The sequence below is a fragment of the Myotis brandtii genome, unplaced genomic scaffold (assembly GCF_000412655.1).
Source record: "Myotis brandtii unplaced genomic scaffold, ASM41265v1 scaffold896, whole genome shotgun sequence".
NCBI lineage: Eukaryota > Metazoa > Chordata > Mammalia > Chiroptera > Vespertilionidae > Myotis > Myotis brandtii.
This window is the reverse complement of record NW_005371677.1, coordinates 129,645-153,299: the sequence shown is the minus strand read 5'-3', so window position 1 is coordinate 153,299 and position 23,655 is coordinate 129,645. Positions and strand designations below refer to the sequence as shown.

General features: G+C 40.0%; 1 protein-coding gene across 1 annotated transcript in view; it reads left to right on the top strand.

Annotated features, from left to right (window-relative positions):
* Nucleotides 1-228: 228 nt before the first annotated feature.
* FAM91A1 (family with sequence similarity 91, member A1) overlaps nucleotides 229-23,655 on the top strand; it is a 43,530-nt gene continuing 20,103 nt past the window's right edge. The window contains 14 exon segments of the mRNA XM_014532461.1: nucleotides 229-467; nucleotides 3,948-4,032; nucleotides 5,007-5,158; nucleotides 7,964-8,021; nucleotides 8,694-8,761; nucleotides 9,753-9,866; nucleotides 11,077-11,167; nucleotides 11,550-11,612; nucleotides 15,468-15,574; nucleotides 16,891-16,929; nucleotides 17,826-17,938; nucleotides 18,371-18,486; nucleotides 19,317-19,429; nucleotides 21,191-21,277. Of these exon segments, the coding sequence (XP_014387947.1) occupies nucleotides 336-467; nucleotides 3,948-4,032; nucleotides 5,007-5,158; nucleotides 7,964-8,021; nucleotides 8,694-8,761; nucleotides 9,753-9,866; nucleotides 11,077-11,167; nucleotides 11,550-11,612; nucleotides 15,468-15,574; nucleotides 16,891-16,929; nucleotides 17,826-17,938; nucleotides 18,371-18,486; nucleotides 19,317-19,429; nucleotides 21,191-21,277 (1,338 nt within the window). The 5' untranslated portion in view covers nucleotides 229-335.

Sequence of the window (23,655 nt, the reverse complement as noted above, 5' to 3'; positions counted from 1 at the left end):
GGCAGGAAGCTGTGGGCTGGGACCGCGCTCTGGGCTCGCCTGGCGCTTTTGCTTGGAGCCTCCACTTGCCCGGGCAGTGGGCGAGGCGCCCGGGAACAGATGGGAAACTGACCCCCCAGAACTTCAGGGCGCGGGGCCGGGGCGGGAAACCAACGAGAGCGTTGCAGGTGACAGCAGCTCTGACCCACCCGTGTTGTCATATACACACCTTCTCAGAGGAGGGAGGGAGGCGTTGTCCAGGGATTGTCGCGAGGATGTGTCCCGGGGGCATTCAAACAGGGCCCTAGAGGACGAGTAAAAGCGGGAATGAAGGTTTCCCAGGCAGAGGGCACGTCATGTCCAAAGGCTCGGGCGCGCGAAAGCGTGTCTGGAGAGAAGCAGGCGACCCACTGTCAGGGAGTTTGGAGGCGCAGGTCCAGGGACCTGCTTGGAGCGGAGGTTGTCTGTGCGCCTGGGCGTGGGAGCAGGTGAGGCTGGAAAAGCAGAGCCAGGGTTTGAAGGGACTTTGTCCTTTTTTTTTTTTTTAACTTTATCCGCATGACAAGATGGGTTTATAAGAGACGTTTCAGCAAGAGAGGTTTTGAGAGTCAAGTCTCAAATGCTTGAGGTTGATTTTTACTCCGTTGTTTCATGCATTTATTGAACACCTACTGCGTGCCGTGCCTGGTTCCAGACAGACCCTGCCTTCATGGAGCTGACATTTTAGTGGAAAAAAAAAAGATCGTAGATGAATAAGCATAGAACATGGCAGGTGGTGGAACACCGTGGGAAGGTAGTGTGGTAGGAGCTGCAGACGAGCCACTGTTTCTCTGGTCAGAGGTTGACCTTCCGCTGGGTGGGGAGTGGAGTTCTGCTTTCTTCGGTGCTGGGCAGTCGCCTTGGAAAATTCGGGAGCGTGGTGGTGATTGTGTCAGGATTATTGCTCTCCCAGCTTGGAGACTTAGTTCTAGGAAATGAATAATTTAAGGTCTGGCGATGCATCACGTGGCAGAGAAAATACTTTCACTTCAGGATTTCAAGAAAGCAGGAAAGTGGAAGGATGAATTGAAGGAACTCCGAATGCTTGGTTGTCCGTGGCTGCCCGTGTAGTGCTTAGCTGGACCTGGAAAGAGAGAGGTCTGCATCCGAGGGAGTAAGTCCCTCTCGCTACGTGTGAATGAAGGCTCTGGTGGACACTCGTGTTCTCTAGGGTTCTGTGGCATATCTGAAGACGATTTCACAAACATAAATGTAGCATAATGGAAGATTGTGTCCAACATGAGGAACTGGCCTTAATTAGTATTGGTAAAAACATTTCTAAACCTTAGGCATGACTATTAAAAGTAATTTCAGAACACTGTTAAAATTAGGTACAAATGTGATATTAAATTTAAAGCAATTTTTGGGGGTAAGGGCACGTAACAGAATAGCTGTTTAGCTTAGGATAAGTTTCCACTGGTAGACGGCATTGCAAAGCCCGTCTGCACAGGGTACGCCGTGGTCTTTCCACTGTCCCTGGGCCAGGCTCCGCCAGGGTGGCTCATCCGCTCTCTATCTCTGTGTCTTGCCCTGAGAATGGGACCCTCCCATCCATTCTTCACACTACACTGGGGTGAGCTTTCTAAACACAACCCCAGTTCGCTCACTACCCGTCTCCTGTAGATTTACATGTGGCTTCTTCGTGAATCTCAGATACTAACTCCTCCAGGAAGGGGTCGCTGACCTCCTAAATCTGGGCCAGTTGACCCTCAGATAGTGCACCAGGCACTGTGTTTCTACACTCTGATAGCACTTAGCCCGCTACAGTGCATTTTCTCCTTACAGTACTTGTTTTGCTTTGGTTTTTTGAGCACCTATCACATACTTAGGTTTTAGTAAATATTTTTGGAGTGAATAAATGATGGCATCAGCCTGAGATCTTGCCCCAGGAGCTAAGTTAAAGCTCAGGCAATTTAAAAGTGGGGGAAGGATTTGGATTTGGATGAGCTAAGTTAAAGCTCAGGCAATTTAAAAGTGGGGGATGTTCCTTGTGGAAAGGATTTGGACTTGGCATTAGAGAGCTACTAAGTACTTTGATAAAGTTTCCAGCAACTTCTGATAAGTTTAATGTGGAAATGACTCATTTTCCGGTTCTGAAAGCTGGGGGGAAAGGATTCAGATTGTTAAAATTTTTTTATTTCAAACTATTGTTTTAAAATTTGCTTTTATATGGATGAGGTGAAATATTTTTATGGGTTATGGGTCATACTAGACTTAAAAAAAACATAAAAAGTTGTGGATAGAGCCATTATTTCAGGATTTTAAAAGTAGCTTATGAGTATCTTGTATTCATTGTTCAAAACAATTCGTAGTTATTTTATTTTAAATCTTATGAGGAGGTTCTGTATAATCCCAAAAGGGTCAATTAAAAAAAAATATGTTTTTTTTTTTTTTTGAGTTGCACATTGAGGTTGGGGTTTGTAGGAACATCTGATGGTGGTTTTTTATGGCCAGTGTCTCTGTTGCCCCTTCAGTTGTTAGAGGTCCTTCTCTGCAGCCCAACTCCATTTGTTAGACCTGGTCAGTATTTCTGCAGGGTCAGCGCTGTCAGAGTAAAATGAGCTTTCTTTAGTTGCCTCCTGCAGTGGCAACAGTGTTTTAAAATGTGAATGATGGGAAATTTGGGGTAGGAGTGGGAGACAAGCGAAAGAATCTTTGTGAACAAAGCAGTTATATTTTATGTAGTGGGTAGTGAAGAGTAAAATCAACTGTTAATGTAGTTCTCGGGTGTGTGTGCACACCAGTGAATTGATCAGGACCAGTCATTAAAGCCCAGTGCAGAGACTTAGATGTTTCATAGATTCTGCACTTTCTAATTAGCTTATAAATAATGGACCCTTATATTTTGTATGAGTGACTTGAGTTAAACTTTTTCTTCTGGAGTTATATTATCAGCACATGCATTCCGACAGTAGTGTGAGTTGCGGTTTAAGCTGTGATAAATAATCTAGTTGCAGGAAGAAAGATTTTTAGTTTTCTCACATCACCTTTTTTTTCCCTTAAGATAGTATCCTCTAATGGTTCCAATTATTTGCCAGTTTATGTAGATGTGAGTTTCATCTGTTTTATGAAGATTGCCTTAAGTGAAAGTATGTGTATGGACATTTACCTGGGCTTTTAAAAACCTGTGAGTAGGAAGTATAATCACTCAACCCTCTGATCTTTCTGTTGCTAGTTTCCTGAGATGTCTAATTTTACTTTATAGCACATTGGAAGGATTATACCTAGTAATTAGAAGAGGGATAGCAGTCACATATTAAGTTTATGGTTACACATTGAATATAATTTGATTATAATCAGGCAAACATATTCTTTGCTTTCATGAGAACCCAACTTTGAGCTGAAAACACTATGTGCACCTCTGGAAAGAGTTTTTTGATCATTCCAATATATTGGAATTCTAAAAGTGTCTAAATGTTTTCTAATGAGACCATAAGGAGATGATGTTTTAAAGAAGTAATCTTAAATTTAGAGGTACATTTGAAAGTACATTCTCCAGAAATCTTAATAATCATATTCCTCAGCTAAAAATAACTATCAGGCCAGAATCTGTTGTCAGTAGCCATTCGTAAATTTAAATAAATGTAGGTGCAAGAAACCATCCATCCATTAATCTTGGTAAGTAGAACTTAGTGCTTTGTTAAGTGAAACTATGCTCTCAAATTGCTCTTTTATTTTATGTTAAATACTTAAGATAATTTCAGTAAGTCCTTTTAGAATAGCAGACTGGAAATAAACACATTGAAATTTTGCTGTAAAACCATAGCAGAAATTTAGTACAGTAGTATAATATCTAGGAAAGTCTTCTCTATTCCATTCTGGAAAGTTTAGCTTTCAGGATAAAGTTAGGGGACGTTGTTTTGAAATCTTATGGGGAAAAAGTACTATAGTTTAGAAGCTATTTTAAATCTATTTGAAATTTTTTTTAGAGTCTTGGAAATTCACAGAGGGAATATGAAAAGCAGGTTGTCTTGTACAGCATCCGCAATCAGTTACGATATAGAAACAACTTAGGTAAGTAGAGATATTTTTACATTGAGATAGAGTTGACTGTTGCTGAATTATCATTTCATAAATCTATCCTATATTTTCAATACATATTTTATAGTACTGAAATTATTCCATGTGCAGACTTTAAGAAACTATACTGACCCATCCCACCTAACAATTTGCATTAGCAAGTAGATTTTTCTTTCTAAATCTGATGAAATTTATTTTTTAGAGTATTGTTAATAGATTTGTTTTACCTAGAGAATATTAGTCTTGATTCAAATGCCCTCTTTTTACTTTACATGCCAAAAAAGAAGTATATTAGTTCTTAATAATTTTTTCTTTGAGTTTGTTTTTGTCTCCATAAGTTTTCCAAATAATATAACTTTAATGAAAACTCTTTCTATAATAATTGGAATACTTTTTAAACACAGCTAGTTTCATGTTTTTATTTGTCAGGTTACTTCGATTAGTTTAATCTATTGTACTAGTCTTCCCTCCCAGGTGCTCTTCTCATTTTAAATATAGTGTTTCAGAGAGAGGTTTTCTTTTTAAACTTATTTCATGGAAGTCAGATGTCTTTTTAAATTTAAATCACAAAAACAACAAATAATTTTTAAAAATAGACTTCATTTTATAGAAAACTACCATTCAGTTTGGCTATCTTGTAAAGTGGCATAGTAAGGGTTTGGATGAATTATAGATTATGTTTTATACCTTTTTTTGGAGACATTCCATGCTTACTTTCTTTACTTTTTGATTTGGTATTTGTCCTATCTGTCTCTATCTATCCTATTTTACATTTTACTTACATATATATACATAGTACTTATATTTCTTGTGGTATAATGTTTCTTTGTTCCAACTTAGTTTATTTTATTTATTTTCTTCCAAATTATATACTTTTCTTTTTAATTAATATTGATTTGTAAAGTATGAAATACTTATGTAAGTATAAGACACGTGAAAAAACTGGAGAATTTCTTTCTTTTCCTCAGTTAAACATGTCAAGAAAGATGAACGCAGATACTATGAGGAACTACTAAAGTACAGTCGAGACCATCTCATGCTGTACCCTTACCATTTATCAGATATTATGGTAAAGGGCCTGAGGATAACACCATTTTCGTATTATACTGGGATTATGGAGGTGAGTTTACTGTGTACCTGAACCATTAGGAATGGGATGGGACCACATGTCAGGCACACTTTGCAGATGACCAGCTCTGCAAGCTCTTGTGACATTGGACATTGTTTCTGAGTTTATACTGTAAAAAGGTCTGATGGTTACAAGTTAACTGTTTTAGCCACACTTGTACAAGTACAGTCAAACCTCAGGTCTCGAAAGTTTCCCATCTCAAACAATTTGGTTCTTGGCCAAGTTGTGACCAAGTTGTTCACAGAAAAAATGTCTTGGTTGAACGAACAAACTTTAATTTTGGATGTGACAAACCTTTCATGGTGTATCAGCGTGACAAAAAACATCTCTCAGGACACAAACAAAGGAGAGAATGGGCCAGTATGAGTCAGTTTATCACCAATATCTCAGGAAATTGTGCTGTGAATATTTTTGTGTTTTTTGTTGCTTTTGTTGCTAGCTAAATGGACAATTAGCACGATTTTAAAACATAAACAGACCATCAAGAGTGCTAATGTTGCTAATGGTGTGAAAGAAACAATGATCACAGGCAATTGAAGAGGTAGAGAAACTGTTGCTGATTTAGATAAATAAAAAGCAGTTAGCCAGTGACAGCAAGAGACATGCAGCATACTGACCTCCTGAAAGATACCCCTGGAAAGAGTGCTGAAAGTGATTTGTTTAAGGCTAGTAGGGGGTGGTTGATAACTTTAAGAAAAGTGTTTGTTTATAAATTAAACAGTACATTGGACATGTAGTGTATACTAGCAAAGTTAAAGTGGAATCATTTGGGGGTCTGGAATAAATTAATTCAATTTACATTTCTCATGGGAAAAAATGATTCCGTTTTTGAACAAATTGCATCTCAGACAGCCTTCCAGAACTGATTAAGTTCAAGAATCGAGGAGGTTCCACTGTAGTTGTCATTATCAATATTTTCACAGTACCTATTTTTATTTGTCCTTTTTCCCCCCAAAATATATATATTTTTATTGATTAAGAGAGGAAGGGAGAGGGAGAGAGAGATAGAAGCATCAATGATGAGAGAGAATCATAGATTGGCTGCCTCCTGCACACCCCCACTGGGGACTGAGCCCGCAACCCTGGCATGTGCTCTTGACTGGAATCGACCCCGAGACCCTTCAATCCACAAGCCGACACTCTATTCACTGAGCCAAACCAGCTAGGGCTGTTCTTTTTTATGCTATTACTAGAGGCCCGGTGCCTGAAATTTGTGCATGGGTAGGGCCCCTAGACTTGGCTGGCAACCAGGCTGATTGGGCCTTCTGGCTGCTGGCTGGTTCCTCCCTTCTCCAGCTGCTGGCCAGGGCCTTCCTTCATTTTGTGCTGGCCCCTGGTGGTCAGTGCACATCATAGCAAGCAATAGAACTCTCGGTCTCCCGGTTGAACTGCGGCGACACTTTGCATATTAGCCTTTTATATATATAGATAGATACATTAATCAGGCATTTATGTTAGCAGAGTTTGTATAACATTTCATTTAATGCATGACTAAGGTTAAAAATGTGGGTGACAGATTGAACATTAAGCTCAGAGAAACTTAATGTATTTAGCTGTTTACTACCTATAGCAACAATAAATGATGATATAGATCTGGTGTTATATAATACATGTGTCAGACTGCTAATCTTTTTGTAATTATTAACTTCAGATTATTAGCTGCAGAGTTAAACTGTTAGCTTTTTTCCAAAGGCAGTTTTTAGGCCTCTGTTGAATAACTGTAAATACCAGTTATATACTTTTTAAAACTGAGCTTTTTGTAAAGACTGGCAGCATTTATCTAGTATTCATTTGCTGTTTGATTATATTTGAGTGCTACTGTTTTGTGTTCATTAGCCACTTTAAGAACAGAGAGAAGCCTAGAACTAAAGGAGTTGGGCACCTGTAGTAACAGTGAGGTTTGCTCCCTTTATTTATGTCCTTATGCTCCTTACTCATGGGCTCTTCTACAGTCCCCTATCTCCTGTGTCCTTATTTTGAAGGAAATGCAAAGTAAAGCTTGAGGCCTGACAGCCTAGGTTTCTGTCAGTCCCTTCCCTGAGAACCAGAGTAGCATAATGGAGGTGGCTGCTAATCAGTGAGTAGAATTGTTGTTTCTCTGACTACATTTCTGGTGTTGCCCACAGGTTTGGGGGAGATATAGAGGGAAGTTTTGTCCCACTTACCAGCTTTCAGTTATGTCCATGTGCTTGCTGCTGTCTGGTTTCTGTTCTTACACCATTGGGTATAGCTTTTGGGTTGAAATGGGTGTTATCTCCACAGTAAACACTTGGTTTAAAAAGCAGATGGGAGTTGGAAGAAGCTGGATCCTCAGTTTAACTCTGCAGCTGATTGGGACTTCTAGGAGCAGAGATGACCGTGTGGTCAAACACTTTGCTGGCAGTACATGTCTTAGATGTGTGTTGATGGAGCTGTGACACATTGCGTAGCCTTTTCTCAGGGTAGGAGTCTAGGATCAGGTGTGAAGTGTGGCGAGGTTGGCATCCTGAGCTCTCCTAGAGGTACTCCTTGCTTAGCTTCCACAGGGCAGATGTGACAGGGCAACTGTGTGGGACTCATAGAGAGTGCTGGGAGGAACCCGGACCCGACAGCCTGATCTTCAGGTATTAGGTGGGGAGGCCAGGTGGTAAGTGCCACTGTGTGGCACACATGCTTTAGGTACCCAAACTCTGATCTCGGTGCTTCATGTAATAGTTATTGTTCCTCTTATTGCTATAGAACTATGTGTTTAGACACATGTTTTTATCTATGGACATTTTGCATTTAAAATTTTTTATTTATTTTTTCTTTGAAAAGGATATTATGAACAGTGAGAAAAGTTATGATTCCCTGCCCAATTTTACTGCTGCCGACTGTAAGTATTTAATCATGCTCAAGGCAGTAATGTTTAGTGTGTCCTTGTGTATGCATGCTATTGTGTCAGTATTGTAATGCGTGAAACACTTGAAAGATGAGAACCGCAAGCATCATTGTTGATACAAGTCAAGTGTAAGATTTAGTCTAAATGTCTCAGAAGAATATTTTGGAGTGTTAAAATCAGAAAAATGGAACTAGACTATATATTTATAGAGAATGAAGTTCTTCCTGATACTTGGGCTGTGTTGTGTATCAGATGAGGAGAAAAAAAAAGTATATAATATTTTTACAGCATGATACACAGTTATAACTAACAATTTGCTGGTGTTTTATTAAGCTTATTTTAATGAGTGTATATTTGAAATGGGACATAGTTCTGTTGTATAAGAAGAAACTTTTGCTGAGAAGTACACTTTGACTTCCTGAAATTGGGAGGACTTCTGCTTTTAAAAAATTTTCTCATTTAGCATTGTCAATAGTGTTTACTTGAATTCATCTCTCTCAGTTTCATTTTCTCTTATATTCTGTTCGAAGAATTCCTTTTAATTTGATATTGCCAACCAATAATCAAAAGATGAACAAAAGCCAAGGGTTTATTCCCTACAAGACTGAGTGTCCTGACATGTCATGATGTATTGAAAGTCTTTACAGGACAGACTCTTCCTTCCAGGTCTAAGGCTTCTTGGCATAGGAAGAAACCAGTACATCGACCTGATGAATCAGTGTAGATCGTCAAAAGTAAGTTAGTCATTTCCCTTGCTTTCTCATTTCTTGTCCTCCTGATCACAGTCTGATTAATTTTTCAAGTGTTAGAAATAATGAATTGTAATTTCTCTGATCAAGTAAAGTATGCTTCATACAGAAACCGTACAAAAACTTAGTATTCTCTAGGCCAGGGGTCCTCAAACTTTTTAAACAGGGGGTCAGTTCACTGTCCCTCAGACCGTTGGAGGGCCGGACTATAGTTTAAAAAAAACTATGAACAAATTCCTATGCACACTGCACATATCTTATTTTGAAGTAAAAAAACAAAACGGGAACAAATACAATATTTGTATTTGCATGTGGCCCGCGGGCCGTAGTTTGAGGACCCCTGCTCTAGGCTATCACTTAAATGATTATTTAATTAAAACAATTGAAGGCATAGAACATATAGTTAATTTTTTAAAATATTTTTATTGATTTCAGAGAGGAAGGGAGGGGGAGAGAGAGAGAGAGAGAGAGAGAGAGAGAGAGAGAGAAAGAGAAAGAGAGAAAGATCAGTGATGAGAGAGAAGCATTGATCAGCTGCCTCCTGCCCGCAACCTGGACATGTGCCTTGACGGGGGAATCAAACTGTGACTTCCCGGTTCATAGGTTGACACTAAACCACTGACCCACACTGGCTGGGCTATTTTTTAAAATTAATTTTGTTCTGTTGGTCTTTTTTCTTGCTCATTCTACTCCCAGGGTTCACTTAGTGGGTGAAGTGAGTACACTTTTCCAAATGCATTTTCACATCCTGGCTTCGTTTTAGTCTGGATTTAGATCCAGATTTAATGATTAGTCTTTTTAAGTAATTTATTGTAAAATAATTTGAGATTATTTTCTACATTCATTGTATCTAGAATAACAGATCCTTAGAAATGAGAATTTAAAAAGGTATTAGCCTGTTAGAAACAGTCTTCAGATAGGATTGATGAAAAAGAAAGTAGTAAATTTAGACCAATTGCAAACTGTACTATTGCAGAAATTTTTCAGAAGGAAAACAGCTCGTGATCTTCTGCCAGTAAAGCCGGTAGAAATTGCCATAGAGGCGTGGTGGGTGGTGCAGGCTGGATATATCACAGAAGACGACATAAAGGTAATCTTATAAGTTATTTTTAAAACTATTTTTCATTGTAGTTCTCTAATTTTTAAAAAAGTAACACTATTTTGTGTTCTTGAAGAAAATAAAAAATTTAAATGACCTTATTAGACTAGAATATTGGTAGGGTCCCACGATACTCTTTAATAATGAGGGAGACTTGACTTGGTTCATGTGCAATATGGGAATTTTAATTAAATAGCAGTTTCAGGTAAATTGATGTGATGCTGCAGCTACCGACAGTCTTTTTGGCTAACACTTTTGAGCACTTGCTCTGTGCTTAGATGTGCCTGGCACTATTCCAGTGCTTTTATGTTGTCTAATTTGTTGCTCAGAGCAACCCAGAGGTATGTGTGATTTGTACCCCGTATCACATATGAGGAATGTGAACAGAGAATTGAAGAGACGGCTCAAGTCATAGTGGTAATAAAGGTCCAGGATTTTCACCCAGGCAGTTTGCTATGGAGCCTGTGTTCTTAATTACTGTGCTAATTACTGTGTGAAGTGGTAGGTGCTTTGATAGGGGGATAGTATCAAGGTGAAGGGAAATGGTGCTGTCAGTGGTCAGACCACATTTGATATGAGCCTATGGATTTTAGAAGAGACGCTGTACAGGAAAGGGGTGGGGTGATGGACAAGGGCCCTAGAGACCAGGTCGGTCATATTCTGTGTGGCTGAAGAAATGTAAGTGAGCACGTGGATTTTTTGTTTGTTTGCATTTCATTTTACCCCAGAGGACAGATAAATCAAATGAGTGGAAGGCTTAGAAATTTTATTTTAGTATAAGTATTTCCTAACAGAGCTGTCAAGCTATGTCATAAGATAGTGAACTTCTTACTCAGAATAATCATGTGGAGTTTGAATCAGCTTTATTTTTGAGAGGTTCAGAATCACAGATGAATCAGATTCCAATTCAAAGAAGGTCAGTAAATACTGGTATTTATTAGTAAACATTTATTGCTTACCAGCAAATATTGTTATTTATAGTTACTTTGTTTTCTGAGTTCTGTTGGTAGCATCTTTTGGCACCTTAATTGATGGTTATGTGCATACCTTTTTTGTTAGAGTTCTGAAGTGATAAATGAAAAAAAATGTTGTTCATTCAATAAATGGCACCTAATCATTGGTTTAAGCATGAATAGATTTGAGGAGACATGGACTAGTTAATTTGGACAGAACTTAATTGAAAATATTTTGCTTTTCTTAGATATGCACTTTGCCTGAGAAATGCGCTATTGATAAGATCATCGATGCAGGCCCTCAGCTCTCTGGATCACTAGATTACAATGTAGTACATAGTAAGTGGTTAGTAGAAATGGTCTTTTGTCAACATAAAAACGTGTTTTAAGGCTTCAACAATTAATAGCAATTACTTATTAATTAGATAAAAATAGTAATATTTCCTAAAGGCATGTTATTGTGTGAAATGCGACCATAGTCCATTGTTTTCCACTGTGGCTATAATTAGTCACATCCACTAGAAATTTATACAAATGGGTCATAGAAAAATTTTTAGTTCTGAGCATATGAGGGAAGCTGAGATTTGAAAACTATAATTCTTCAATTTACTTTTTCACATGGCATTCAGTTGTATGAATCTTTACTACAGCAAATTAGGAATCAGTTGTTTTTTTAAATGTTTAGTATTCCATCTAAAAGAAGGTGCTTTTGCTTCTATAGGTTTATATAACAAAGGATTTATTTATCTGGATGTACCAATATCCGATGACAGTTGTATAGCAGGTAAGCATATGCTAATATTTTTCCATTTTTTTTAACCGCTCTGGGCACAGAATTATTACTCTATTAAGTTAGACACAAATCATTCTAGGATCTTTGATGTTACAATTTTGCAAAGAAACTCTTTTTTCTCATTACTCTGTATTCCTTATTTTTATTTTTATAGTATTTTGTGTACATACTATATTAAAGTAATAGAAACCTAAGATAAATTTCTCACAATACTAAATCAGAGTATTGTTTTTATAAGTTTATGTCACATTTTAGTCCTTGCTTGGTGCATTACAGCTTTTATATACAGTAATATCATAGAATTGTGTATTCTCCATTTCCACTTATCTGTGCCTTATATTTCATGTCACTACCATCTTTTTTATCTTCATCTTCTCACTTTCTACTTTACCCAAGTTAAATCAATGAGGCCCTTGTGTATTTCATTCTACACTTATGGGGTATATCAATTCATTAAATCATTCCCATATTGCTGGTTATTTAGATTATTTCCAGTGTTTTGCTATAATAGTGATGTGGTTAACATTTTTGAACACAGGATGGAGCTCTTTTCCTATAGGTTAGATTTCTTACCGATTTGTAGGAGTACTTGTTATATGTTACAAGTATGTATTCCAGCATTCTTGTTGTGTTATCTTTTATCATACTAAGGTATTTAATATTTGTGTGATCAGTTATAAAGTGTCAAAAAAATTCCAGGGAATGGCCTTACTATTAACAATTGACTGGTGATAGAGCTTCTACGAAAATACTTCCTCATATCAGTGTTGAATCTTTTTTTTTCCTCTCTGCCTTTCAGTGTTGAATCTTGACTGGTTATCATGCACTAGTGTGTCCTGATCTTCATTTGTGTTAGCATGTGTTATGATTCTTTAATAATGCATTTGTATAGACATGAATTCTGTTTTAAGCTTGGGAGACAGCTAAAAAACTCAGTGAAATACTAATTCTGGTTTGTATAGTGTGTGCTATAACAAATCAAATACTAGTTTTAAAATTTGAAAGATTTTGACAAGGAATTAATTTCTGGAAGACAGGTGGTAGTGGCTTCCTGTCACCATTGGAAAATACGAAAGCTTTACCCTGGTCCCTACTCTCATTTGATAAACAGACTGAGTCATCTGAGATCCACCTAAAGAGATTGGTCTTTGATTGGTTCATTTCAGTCCATTTTGATAGTTTAAATATTATATTGGCTCAGGTTATCTTTAAGTTTTGAAGGGAGCATCAGAGAAGGGCTGAATGGATGGCTTCTCTATTACAGTGTCATGTTCTGCCATGGCTCACACAGTATCTGGCAAGTTTTGGTGGTACAGACAAGACCCATGGTATTATAACTGCTGTCACCATGTTACCTCTGGCTGTTCCCCAAATTGGAATAACCCATGAAAGGAAAGCAGTTTGATAACATGGAAGTCATCAAATTCAGCACAAAAGACACCTGAAGGTGATTTCAAAGGAAGCAGTCCAGCTATGTTTCAACAAAAAAACAAGTACTGTGAATGGTGGAACAAATAAATGTGGGGAGAGAAATACTTTGACGAGAATAATTATGAAAGGGTCTGTTGCTAAATAAAATCCATTTATTCCATCATCACATTTTTTTACTTGTACATTTTATGTCTACCCTTTCCTTTTAGAGCTTTTAGATTTCTATTGTGCTTAGATAGAGTTCTTCTAGGTTATATAAACAGCCTAAAAGTTCTTAAAAACCTTTGTCATATATTTTTAAAACTGTAATCTTGGACTTTTTTTCCTACATGATGTGAAATAAGGGCCCAACTTAAATTTTCTTCAATTGGATAACCCATAGCATTTGGATAAATGCTAGCATGTTTTTTCAATAACTCATTATCACTGAATGGAAGTATAACTTGTCATATATTAAATTTCCCTCTATATTGGATTAATTATCATATCCTTTATTCTCACTTATTTGTTTTTATTCTTAGACCATATTATTTTCATTACAATGACTTAGAGTAATTTTTAATATTAGTTATAGCCAGGCCTTCGTTGTGTCTTTTCTTTATAACTTACTTGGCTATTCCTAGGTGCTTTTAAAAAATATTTATTTTTATTAATATTTTTTGAGTAGGCAATAATTATGATATAAAATTCTAAATTTACAAAAGAATATAAAAGCATCTGCTTCCCACCCCAGTTAGCAACCACTGTTAAGTTTTTGTATATTCTTCCAAAAGTATACTAAGCACATAGCATATATGTATATGTCTTTTTGTGTGTGTGGTTTTATTTTTATACAGATTGTGTATTCTAGCTCATACTTTTTTTAAAAAGCAATATATATTGGAGACTATTCTATATCTTATCATATAGAATGCCCTCATTCTTTTTGCCTAGATGTATATTTCTAACCTCCCAGTGCTGTGGTTTTCTCATCTCTAAAATAGGGGTATAGTATTGAACAATTCATGAGGTTAAAAGGATTGAGTGAAATTGTATATGTAAAGTACCTGGCAGTTGTCTGGCACTTAGTAAGTGTTCAGTGAATATTTGTTATTACTAATTGTTACACAACTGGTAGTGTAGTAAAAAACTAATTATATCAAATATGGGAATTCTAAAATATTTCTATAAAGAAACCTTTGATCCTTAAAAGTACTTGGATGACTGGAACCATGGGTAGCACTAACTTAGAAGATGATGTGTTCCAGATCTGAAGTGAACAACCCCTCCTGAAATGTACATTGTGGTTCTTCACGTGTCTTCATTTGGGCCCCTTGCATTTTGTCTGATTTTTCTCTGTTTGGAATAATTTAGATGGTGTTAGGGTCAGGGGACACAGGGAGACCCTAATTTTGCTATGGTCTAAGCCAGGGGTGGGCAAACTTTTTGACTCGAGGGCCACAATGGGTTCTTAAACTGGACCGGAGGGCCGGAACAAAAGCATGGATGGAGTGTTTGTGTGAACTAATATAAATTCAAAGTAAACATCATTACATAAAAGGGTACGCTCTTTTTTTTTTTTTTTTTAGTTTTTTTCTTTTCAAACGGGCTGTAGTTTGCCCACGGCTGGTCTAAGCACTTCTGCTTTCTCAAAATGTTTTCAAGGGAAATGTGCCCACGGGGACACAGGGAGACCCTAATTTTGCTATGGTCTAAGCACTTCTGCTTTCTCAAAGTGTTTTCAAGGGAAATGTGCCCACGGGCAAAGGGAAGCACGGTGCCTCTGTCATCGCCTGGGCAGAGCGCTCTGCTAAATTGGATTAGAGCATCTGGACCAAAGAGAGGGAACCAGTGAGTGTGGAGAGCCAGGATGGGCTGTGGAAGGTCTTGACTTTCTTCCCACTGAGAGGATACAGAATAGAGAGCCCCAAAGAGCACTTACACCAGTGATGGCTGGTAAAGTGGTGGCAGTCACAGAGATGTGTTTCCCTCTTCTCAGGATGGAGTGGGGATGATGGGAGAAAGGCAGAGAGCCCATACTTTCAATCCATCTGTGTTTTGGGTAGCCTAGTAAGCCAGTCCTTTGCTTTTCTGCCTTAGCCCAGTCCCCTCTGCTGCCTTCCCATTCTGAAGCAGCCCCAGTCCCCTGGCCTTGCTACCAGGCCCGTGTCCTCCAGCACTTCCTCTGCCTCTAGTGCTGAGAGGTCCATGGGGATCAGTTACTGTCTGTAGGATTTATGCTCTACCATCAGTCTTCTGTGTGTAGACAGGGTTGTACATGGCCTTAACTTTAGGAGTCTTGGTATTGAGTGGGTAAATTAAATCAAAACTGAATTTAGTCTTTTAAGTGAGAGGTTTCTCTTTTTGAGTAGCTATTTGAATTACACATTCTTGTTTTATAAAATAACTGAGAAAAGTCTATTTTGTTTATTTTAGTTCCTCCACTTGAAGGTTTTGTAATGAATCGAGTGCAAGGTGATTATTTTGAAACTCTGCTCTATAAGATATTTGTTTCAATAGATGAGCATACTAATGTTGCAGAGGTGAGTGTACCAGCGTCTTGTGAAAGAATTTAAGTTCGAGATTTTAAGTTAAGTTTGTGTAAAGTAGGTAAAATTATTTAATGACACAGTTAAAATGTTTTAAAAACTTGTTCATGGGTAGATCATGGACTGTTAATATGCTTTAGTCACTATTCTTAAGTTACTTTCTGCATATATAAAATTTGGTAAATAACTTTTTATAGGACTTTACCGTCTTGCTCCGGGTAACAACATGAGAGAGGGACCACATATATGACAGTGGCTGCATAAGATTATAATGGAGCTGAGACATTTTCTATGGCCTAGTGACATGGCAGCCTTCCTAAGGTCATACATAGCACAATCAGCTGTTTTTGTGCTGGTTTCCGTCTGTGGATAGTAATGTTGTCAGCTAGACCTGTGCACTTTCCACAGACTTGCCCCTTTCTAAACCAGTGTTACCGTTGGACCTACCCTTGTGGTTCTTGTTATAATTTTGCAAAATGCCCTTCAGCAATATCCATTAGCAAACTTTGAAGAAAACAAGTTTCTTACTTTTAGGCACTGGAATGTACAAGGCACCTGTTGGTTGGTAGGATGGGTGGGGAGGTTGGGCAGAAAAAAACAAGTAGCCCAAATGATCAGTTATGGAAATCAAGAACTAAAACACAGGAGTCTGGAGGGGTGGGCAGGTAGGAGGTGGCGCGGCTCTTTATCTAGTCCAGTGCCTGGCAATGTGTTTATTCCAGTTAGCCTTCTTTGGAATGGACGGCTCTGCACTCAGAGCTTAAACCAAGCACTTAATTACAAAAAGAAAAGCCAGCTGTAGGGCTTAAACTACAATTACTCAATTACTCACATGTTTGTGGTGATGCTGGTGTGAACAAACCCACTGTACTGCCAGCAGTGCAAAGGTACAGCACACACAATTACAGTAGGGGGCTGTATCATCTAGGTTGGGGTAAGTACACTCTGATGTTCACACAAAGACGAAAGTGTCTAATGTCGAATTTCTTAGAATGTACCTGTCTTTAAGTATTGCATGACTGTATAATAAAAGGATTGTAGACTATTTCTTGCTCATGGAAATTTCTTATTTTAAATGAGATAAAATTAAAGAGGAAGGTATCTTAAATTGTTAAGGTCATTACCTGAATTCATACTACTCTAAACATTTTAGAGAGATGGAAAGAAGAAAGTTCTGATTTCAAAATTTAATCAGTCTTCCAGATGTTCATAATTTAAAATGTTGCTGATTAACTATAAGTGTCTACTGCAACCATGTAATATGCTGATAATTATAACAATGTAAAACAATTTTTTATTTTATTTCCCAGCTTGCAAATGTCCTTGAGATAGACTTATCCCTGGTGAAGGTATGTTATTTTTATACTCTTTTTACTTACAGTGTAAATACTGAATGGATTTTATCATATACTAGAGGCCCAGTGCATGAATTCGTGCATGAGTGGGGTCCCTCAGCTTGGCCGGCAATTGGGGCCAATCTGGGCCAGCCGGCCCGCCCGGGGGAAGGACCATGGGAGGTTGGCATGTTATTTTTATACTCTTTTTACTTACAGTGTAAATACTGAATGGATTTTATCATATACTAGAGGCCCAGCGCATGAATTCGTGCACGAGTGGGGTCCCTCAGCTTGGCTGGCGATTGGGGCTAATCGGGGCCGGCCGGCCCAGGGGAAGGACCATGGGAGGTTGGCTGGCTGTGGGAGGTTGGCTGTGGGAGCGCACGGCAGCTCCTGCATTGAGTGTCTGCTCCCCTAGTGGTCAGTGCGCATCATAGCGACTGGTCATTCAGTCGTAACGGTTGCTTAGGCATATATATATTTATCTTGATAAGCTACCAAGAAACAGAGGCAGTGAGATTCTTTTTAGCTGTCGGAGGATGTGTGCAGAGGACATGCTCACAAGATAGAAAAGAGAGAGATAAGGGCCCCCATGGAGTGAAAAGGAGGGCGCACCCACACTTTGCTGAGCAGGAAGCAGGCTGATTGGTGTCTCGTGATGAGATAATTAAAGCAACAGCTCCGATACTGGGGATAGATCTAGGGAGGGCCAGGCCGGAAAATTGGATGCCTTCCCTCTCTGACACATGTGAAGTCAAGGGGACAAACAGGCCTACTGAAAATTGTTTTTTCTACCTGTGGAGTAAAAATGCTTGAGGATCACTATAGGTGTAGTCTGTGATACTATTTTGTCTACAAAGGTTCTGATGTCTGGTTTATTTTAAATGCTCATTTCCTATTTCTTTCAGAATGCTGTTTCAATGTATTGCCGATTGGGCTTTGCCCATAAGAAGGGACAAGTAATAAATCTGGATCAACTTCATTCATCGTGGAGAAATGTTCCATCTATAAACAGATTAAAGTAACTCATTTATTTAGTATGAGATATTAGAATTTTCATTTGGAAAAAAAGTATAGTCTTACACACTAAAATTTTACCTATTCACTCTGTCATTTGAGGTGAACCCTATATATTAGTGGTCTTTTTAAAAAATCTTGTGTGTGTGTGATGAATCGTTTTTAGAATCTGAAGAAACTTAAGAATTTCCCCAGAAAAAAGCATATACAATATTTCACACATAATTTTAACGGCTTCTCGAATTCCCTGAAGCCTGTCCGTGGGTCTTGGTTCAGAACCCTTGTTCTATGAGGCACAGCATTTTGGGGCTACATCTCAATTTCAGACTTGAAAATGACTGGATTTAGATAGGTGTTTATAATTTGAGTACTGACTTCATTAGCTACTTTATATCATCATATGATTTTTAAAAGTGAATGATTTCTTCATCAATAGGAGTACGTTAGATCCGCAGAGGATGCTGCTGTCCTGGGACGGTGGGGAAAGCAGGAGTCCTGTACAGGAAGCGTCGTCGGCTACTGACACCGATACAAACAGTCAGGAGGATCCAGGTCAGCAGTCCCTCAGTTTAATTTGGAGTCTCTCTACAGATACGGCGTGTGTCAGCACATACCCCCACAGAGTGGACTCTCTACACCTATTTTATAGCTTTGTTCTAGATTTCACTCATTCAAGATGCCGTCTTTGAATACTTAACAATATGTTGGGCACTGGTCTAGGTCTTTAGGGTATAAAATAGACAAAAATGTGGTACCTTCCTTCTAAGAATTAAGTCTAGGAAGAGAGAAGGCAGTAGAACCACCGAAATCACAATGTGAGAAGTGTTGTAGTGCTTGTGGGAGCAGAGAAGAGCCCTCTTACTGCCTAGAGAGGTTCTGGAAGCCTCAGGGAGAAGATGATACTGGACTAAGAGTGAATAAGAGCTAGCTCGCTGGTGAGTGAGGGGAGGCCATCGCACGGGCTTCCACAAAGGGAGGCAAAGCATGGGGGATGAGTGAGGAGGCTGCGCCTGGTTTTATGTCCAGGGGGAGGGCAGCACCGCATGGGCTCCCAATTCTCCCCCAGTGACATGTCTGGAGAGGTTAGGCTAGTTGGTCTTATTCATCTGGCAGTTATCAAGTCTTGGTTCATTATTGCTTTTCAAGAAATTGACTACAAAAGTGAGTGCCTTTAAAATACGCGGGGTTTTTTTTGTTTGTTTTTTGGTTGTTTATGTTGGAGATAGTACCGGGACCTCTTAGGTTGACAATATTGCTTATACTTAATTATGTACTTTCTGATTATTGAATAAAGGCAAAATGAAATACATTCTTATTCCAAATGATAAGCAAAGTATACTTTTCATTTACTTAATCTTAAATTACGATTTTTTCCCCCCCAGCCGACACAGCCAGTGTAAGCAGTTTAAGTTTGTCTACAGGATATACAAAGCGTATTGCATTTCTGTTTGACTCAACTCTCACTGCCTTTTTAATGATGGGAAATCTTTCACCAGTAAGTCAAATTCTTGTTCAAATATAAAAATGTTTCAAGTAAAGATTAGATATAAAATAATTCAATGCTCTGTCTTTTTTACAAGTACTAGATTTATTCTTGAAAACATAACTGCCTTTATTTTATATTCCTTAGAGGAGTATAGTAACTTTTCAGTGATGGTTACGTTTGTAATTAGAAGAATCAGACTCTCACCTCAAGTTTAAATATATTGGAAAGCATAATCTTCTATAATAATAAAAGTGTAATACGCTAATTAGACCAGACGTTCTTTCAGGCGACCTTCCGGACGAAGTCTGGGATGCGAGGGAAGCCCAGGTCCCAGGTGCCTACCAGTGGCCAGAGGGAATCCCGGGACCCGGGTGCCTGCTGGTGGCTAGAGGGAAACCTGGGTCCCAGGTTCCAGAGGGAAGCTGGTGCCGGCAGCCAGGGGAAGGAAGGCCTACTCTTGCATGAATTTCGTGCATTGGGCCTCTAGTCCTATCTAATAATAGACAAACAGGGTAATTGACCGTACCTTCGCTACACCTCCCATTGGCTAATCAGCGTGATATGCAAATTAACTGCCAACAAAGATGGCGCTTAATTTGCATACGTAGGCTCCAAGCGGTGGAGCGAAGACTGAAGGTGAGCCGGAACCGCGAAGACGGAGGATGGAAAGCGGTTCCGGCTGGGGCCGCAAAGACGGAGGATGGAAGGCAGCTCCGGCCGGAAGGAAGGCCTGGGTCCCGGGTGCCGGAGGAAAACCAGTGCTGGCAGCCAGGAGAAGGGAAGGCCTATTGCACGAATCTCTTCATGCAACAGGCCTCTAGTCCTATCTAATAATAGACAAACAGGGTAATTGACCGTACCTTCGCTACACCTCCCATTGGCTAATCAGCGTGATATGCAAATTAACTGCCAACAAAGATGGCGCTTAATTTGCATATGTAGGCTCCAAGCAGTGGAGCGAAGACTGAAGGTGAGCTGGAACCATGAAGACGGAAGACGGAAGACGGAAGGCGGCTCCAGCCGGGGCCGCAAAGACGGAGGACGAAAGGCGGCTCCGGCCGGAGGGAAGGCCTGGGTCCTGGGTGCCGGAGGAAAACCGGTGCTGGCAGCCAGGAGAAGGGAAGGCCTGTTGCACGAATCTCTTCATGCAACAGGCCTCTAGTCCTATCTAATAAAGAGGGAATATGCTAATTGACCCTCACACTGTTGCAAAGATAGCGGAACCCACAGCCAATAAGGAGGGGATATACTAATGGACTGCCCCCCCTCAAAGATGGCAGCGCCCACAGCCAATAAGGAGGGAATATGCTAATTGACTGCCTCCCCTCAAAAGGCAGCTCCCACAGCCACAAGATGGCGGTGCCCAGTCCCCTCAGCCCAGCCCTCAGGCAGGCCTGGCCTTACCACGTGCCTGCTTCTGGGGTCCCCCCCAGTCCCCTCGGCCCCCAGCCGCCCAGGGCAGGCCTGAGGTGCAGGTAACCAGGGTCGGCCGAGGCTTGCGCTGCCGGCAGTGGCAGCAGCAGAGGTGTGATGGGGGCATTGCCTTCCCCTTGATTGCTGGGTCACCTCCCGCCCCTGAAGGCTCCCAGACTGTCAGAGGGGGCAGGCCGGGCTGAGGGACCCCCCTCCAGTGCATGAATTTTTATGCACCAGGCCTCTAGTATAAATATTAGATGCTATGCGCAGCATAAAATGGGAAAACTAGAACTTGAGTGACTTGTGTAAGGCACTGAAATACATTTTAGTGTTTTTGTTTTTGCTTTATTGCAGAACTTGAAAAGCCATGCAGTCACCATGTTCGAAGTTGGCAAACTCTCAGATGAGTCTCTGGACAGCTTTCTTATAGAACTGGAAAAGGTAAGTCTAGATTGCTGACTATGGGCTCTCAGGGCATTTGGAACATTTTTTTGCTTGTTATTGATTGATGTAGATTTTTCGTATATTCTTGCTTGTTCCTACCTCATTTCCCACCTGAACACTGTGTAGTCATTGAGATTTAAACATATTGAGTAGATGAATAAATTTTGTGATTTTAAAAATGATGTCTATCTCATCTAACAGCATAATTTGATATAAAGAAGAAATAGGGTATAGAAATCTTAGTCTAGTGTAGTTTTTTACATTGCATTTTTCTAAAATAGCCTTTATGTATGTATGTATGTATGTATGTATGTATGTATGTGGGACTCTCTAAAATCTCTTAAACAATTTCATTTGAAGTTTTTTTCCCACCTATTTTAAATTTGGAACAATGTTTCTGGGTATCATGCCATACAGGGTGGGGCAAAAGTAGGTTTACAGTTGTTCATGTGGCAAATAATACAATCCTATATAATAAAAGCTTAATATGCTAAGTGTACAGTAACAATGTTTCTGGGTATCATGCCATACAGGGTGGGGCAAAAGTAGGTTTACAGTTGTTCATGTGGCAAATACAATCCTATATAATAAAAGCCTAATATGCTAAGTGTGCTGTCGTCCGGTTGTCCGTTCAACCAATCAAAGCATAATATGCTAATGATATGCTAAGGCCCCTCAACCGCTCGATATGATGTGCACTGATCACCAGGGGGCAGACAGTCAACTGGTCGACCAGTCGCTGTGACATGCACTGACCACCATGGGGCAGATGCTCTGACTGGTAGGTTAGCTTGCTGCTGGGGTCTGGCCAATCGGGACTGAGTGAGATGGGCCAGACATGCCCTGGAGCCCTCCTGCTATCCCTCCCCAGCTGGCCAACCTCTTGCATCCCTCCATGGCCCCAATTGTGCACTGGTGGGGTCCCGTGGCCTTGCCCGCACCCTCTCACGATCTGGGACTCCTCGGGGGATATCGGAGAGCCAGTTTCGGCCTGACGGTGGATTGACTGGTTGCTATGACATAAACTGACTATCAGAGGGTGGACGCTCAATGCAGGAGCTGCCCCCTAGTAGTCAGTGTGCTCCCACAGGGGCAGTGCCACTTAGCCAGAAGCCGGGTTCATGGCTGGTGAGCGCAGCGGCAGTGGCGGGAGCCTCTCCCGCCTCCGTGGCAGTGCTAAGGATGTCCGACTGCTGGCCTAGGCCCGCTCCCTACCTAAGTTGGCAGTTGGACATCCCCCAAGGGCTCCCAGATTGTGAGAGGATGCAGGCCAGGCTGAGGTACCCACCCCCCTGAGTGCATGAATTTTCTGCACCGGGCCTCTAGTAGTTAATAAATAAGAATATAAGAATAAACTCTGTGTTTCGTGTATTCACTACTGTAAACCTACTTTAGCCCCACCCTGTATTTGCTCTTAACCACCTTTTTTCCTATGAGGACAGCACTGATTTCCCTGAGCTCTAAATCTTGATTGCTCTTCTGTTTTCATGCCCTGGATATTTTATTCTGTCCTCTGCTCTTAATGCAAAAAGTTTGTGTACCTGATCTGTTTCTTGACTAGTAATTGTGGTACCTTTTGTGCTTTAGTGATGAACGCTGTGTATTAAATGGGCTGTTTAGAGAATTTTTGATGAACATGCATTGAATGTAAGCCCAGTCAAGGCAAGGGCTTTGTTTCAGCACTCAGTTCTCACATCCTAGACAGCTTATAGCACATAGCACATAAGAGGGACTCAGTAAATCCTTGTTGAATGAATTTAAGTTGTATTTTCAGCAATGATGAACAGCTATGTTGAGTCACATACCTATTGTCCCTTGTAACGAGTGATACAAAATTGTGAAGAGGGTGATGAGAATTAGAGGCACAATTGGTGACTGTGGATTGGAGTATTTTCCTGGATGAAGCCAAATGTATATCTTAGAGGTTTTTAAGTACCCTATTTGAATCATACATGGGACATACAATTTATTTAATGCTATGATTTAGCATTATTAGCTTGCTAAAGTTGTTAGTTTTACTTGTTGGGGTAATTCTGTTCTCTTGAAAGATGTTGTCAAATGGAAAATCAGTAGAGATTGAGGTTAATATTTGTTTTAGTATTGTCTGGGGAAAATTTTTATTTAATAATTTTTAATAATGTCTTAATATATCTATTATATAGTTACTAGAGGCCCAATGCATGAAATTTGTGCACTTAGGGGGGGCGTCCCTCAGTCCGACCTGTGCCCTCTTGCAGTCTGAGAGCCCTTGGGGGATGTCCGACTGCCACGGAGGCAGGAGAGGCTCCTAGCACCACCACTGCGCTTGCCAGCCGTGAGCCTGGCTCAGGGCTTCTGGCTGAGCGGCGCTTCCCCTGTGGGAGTGCACTGACCAT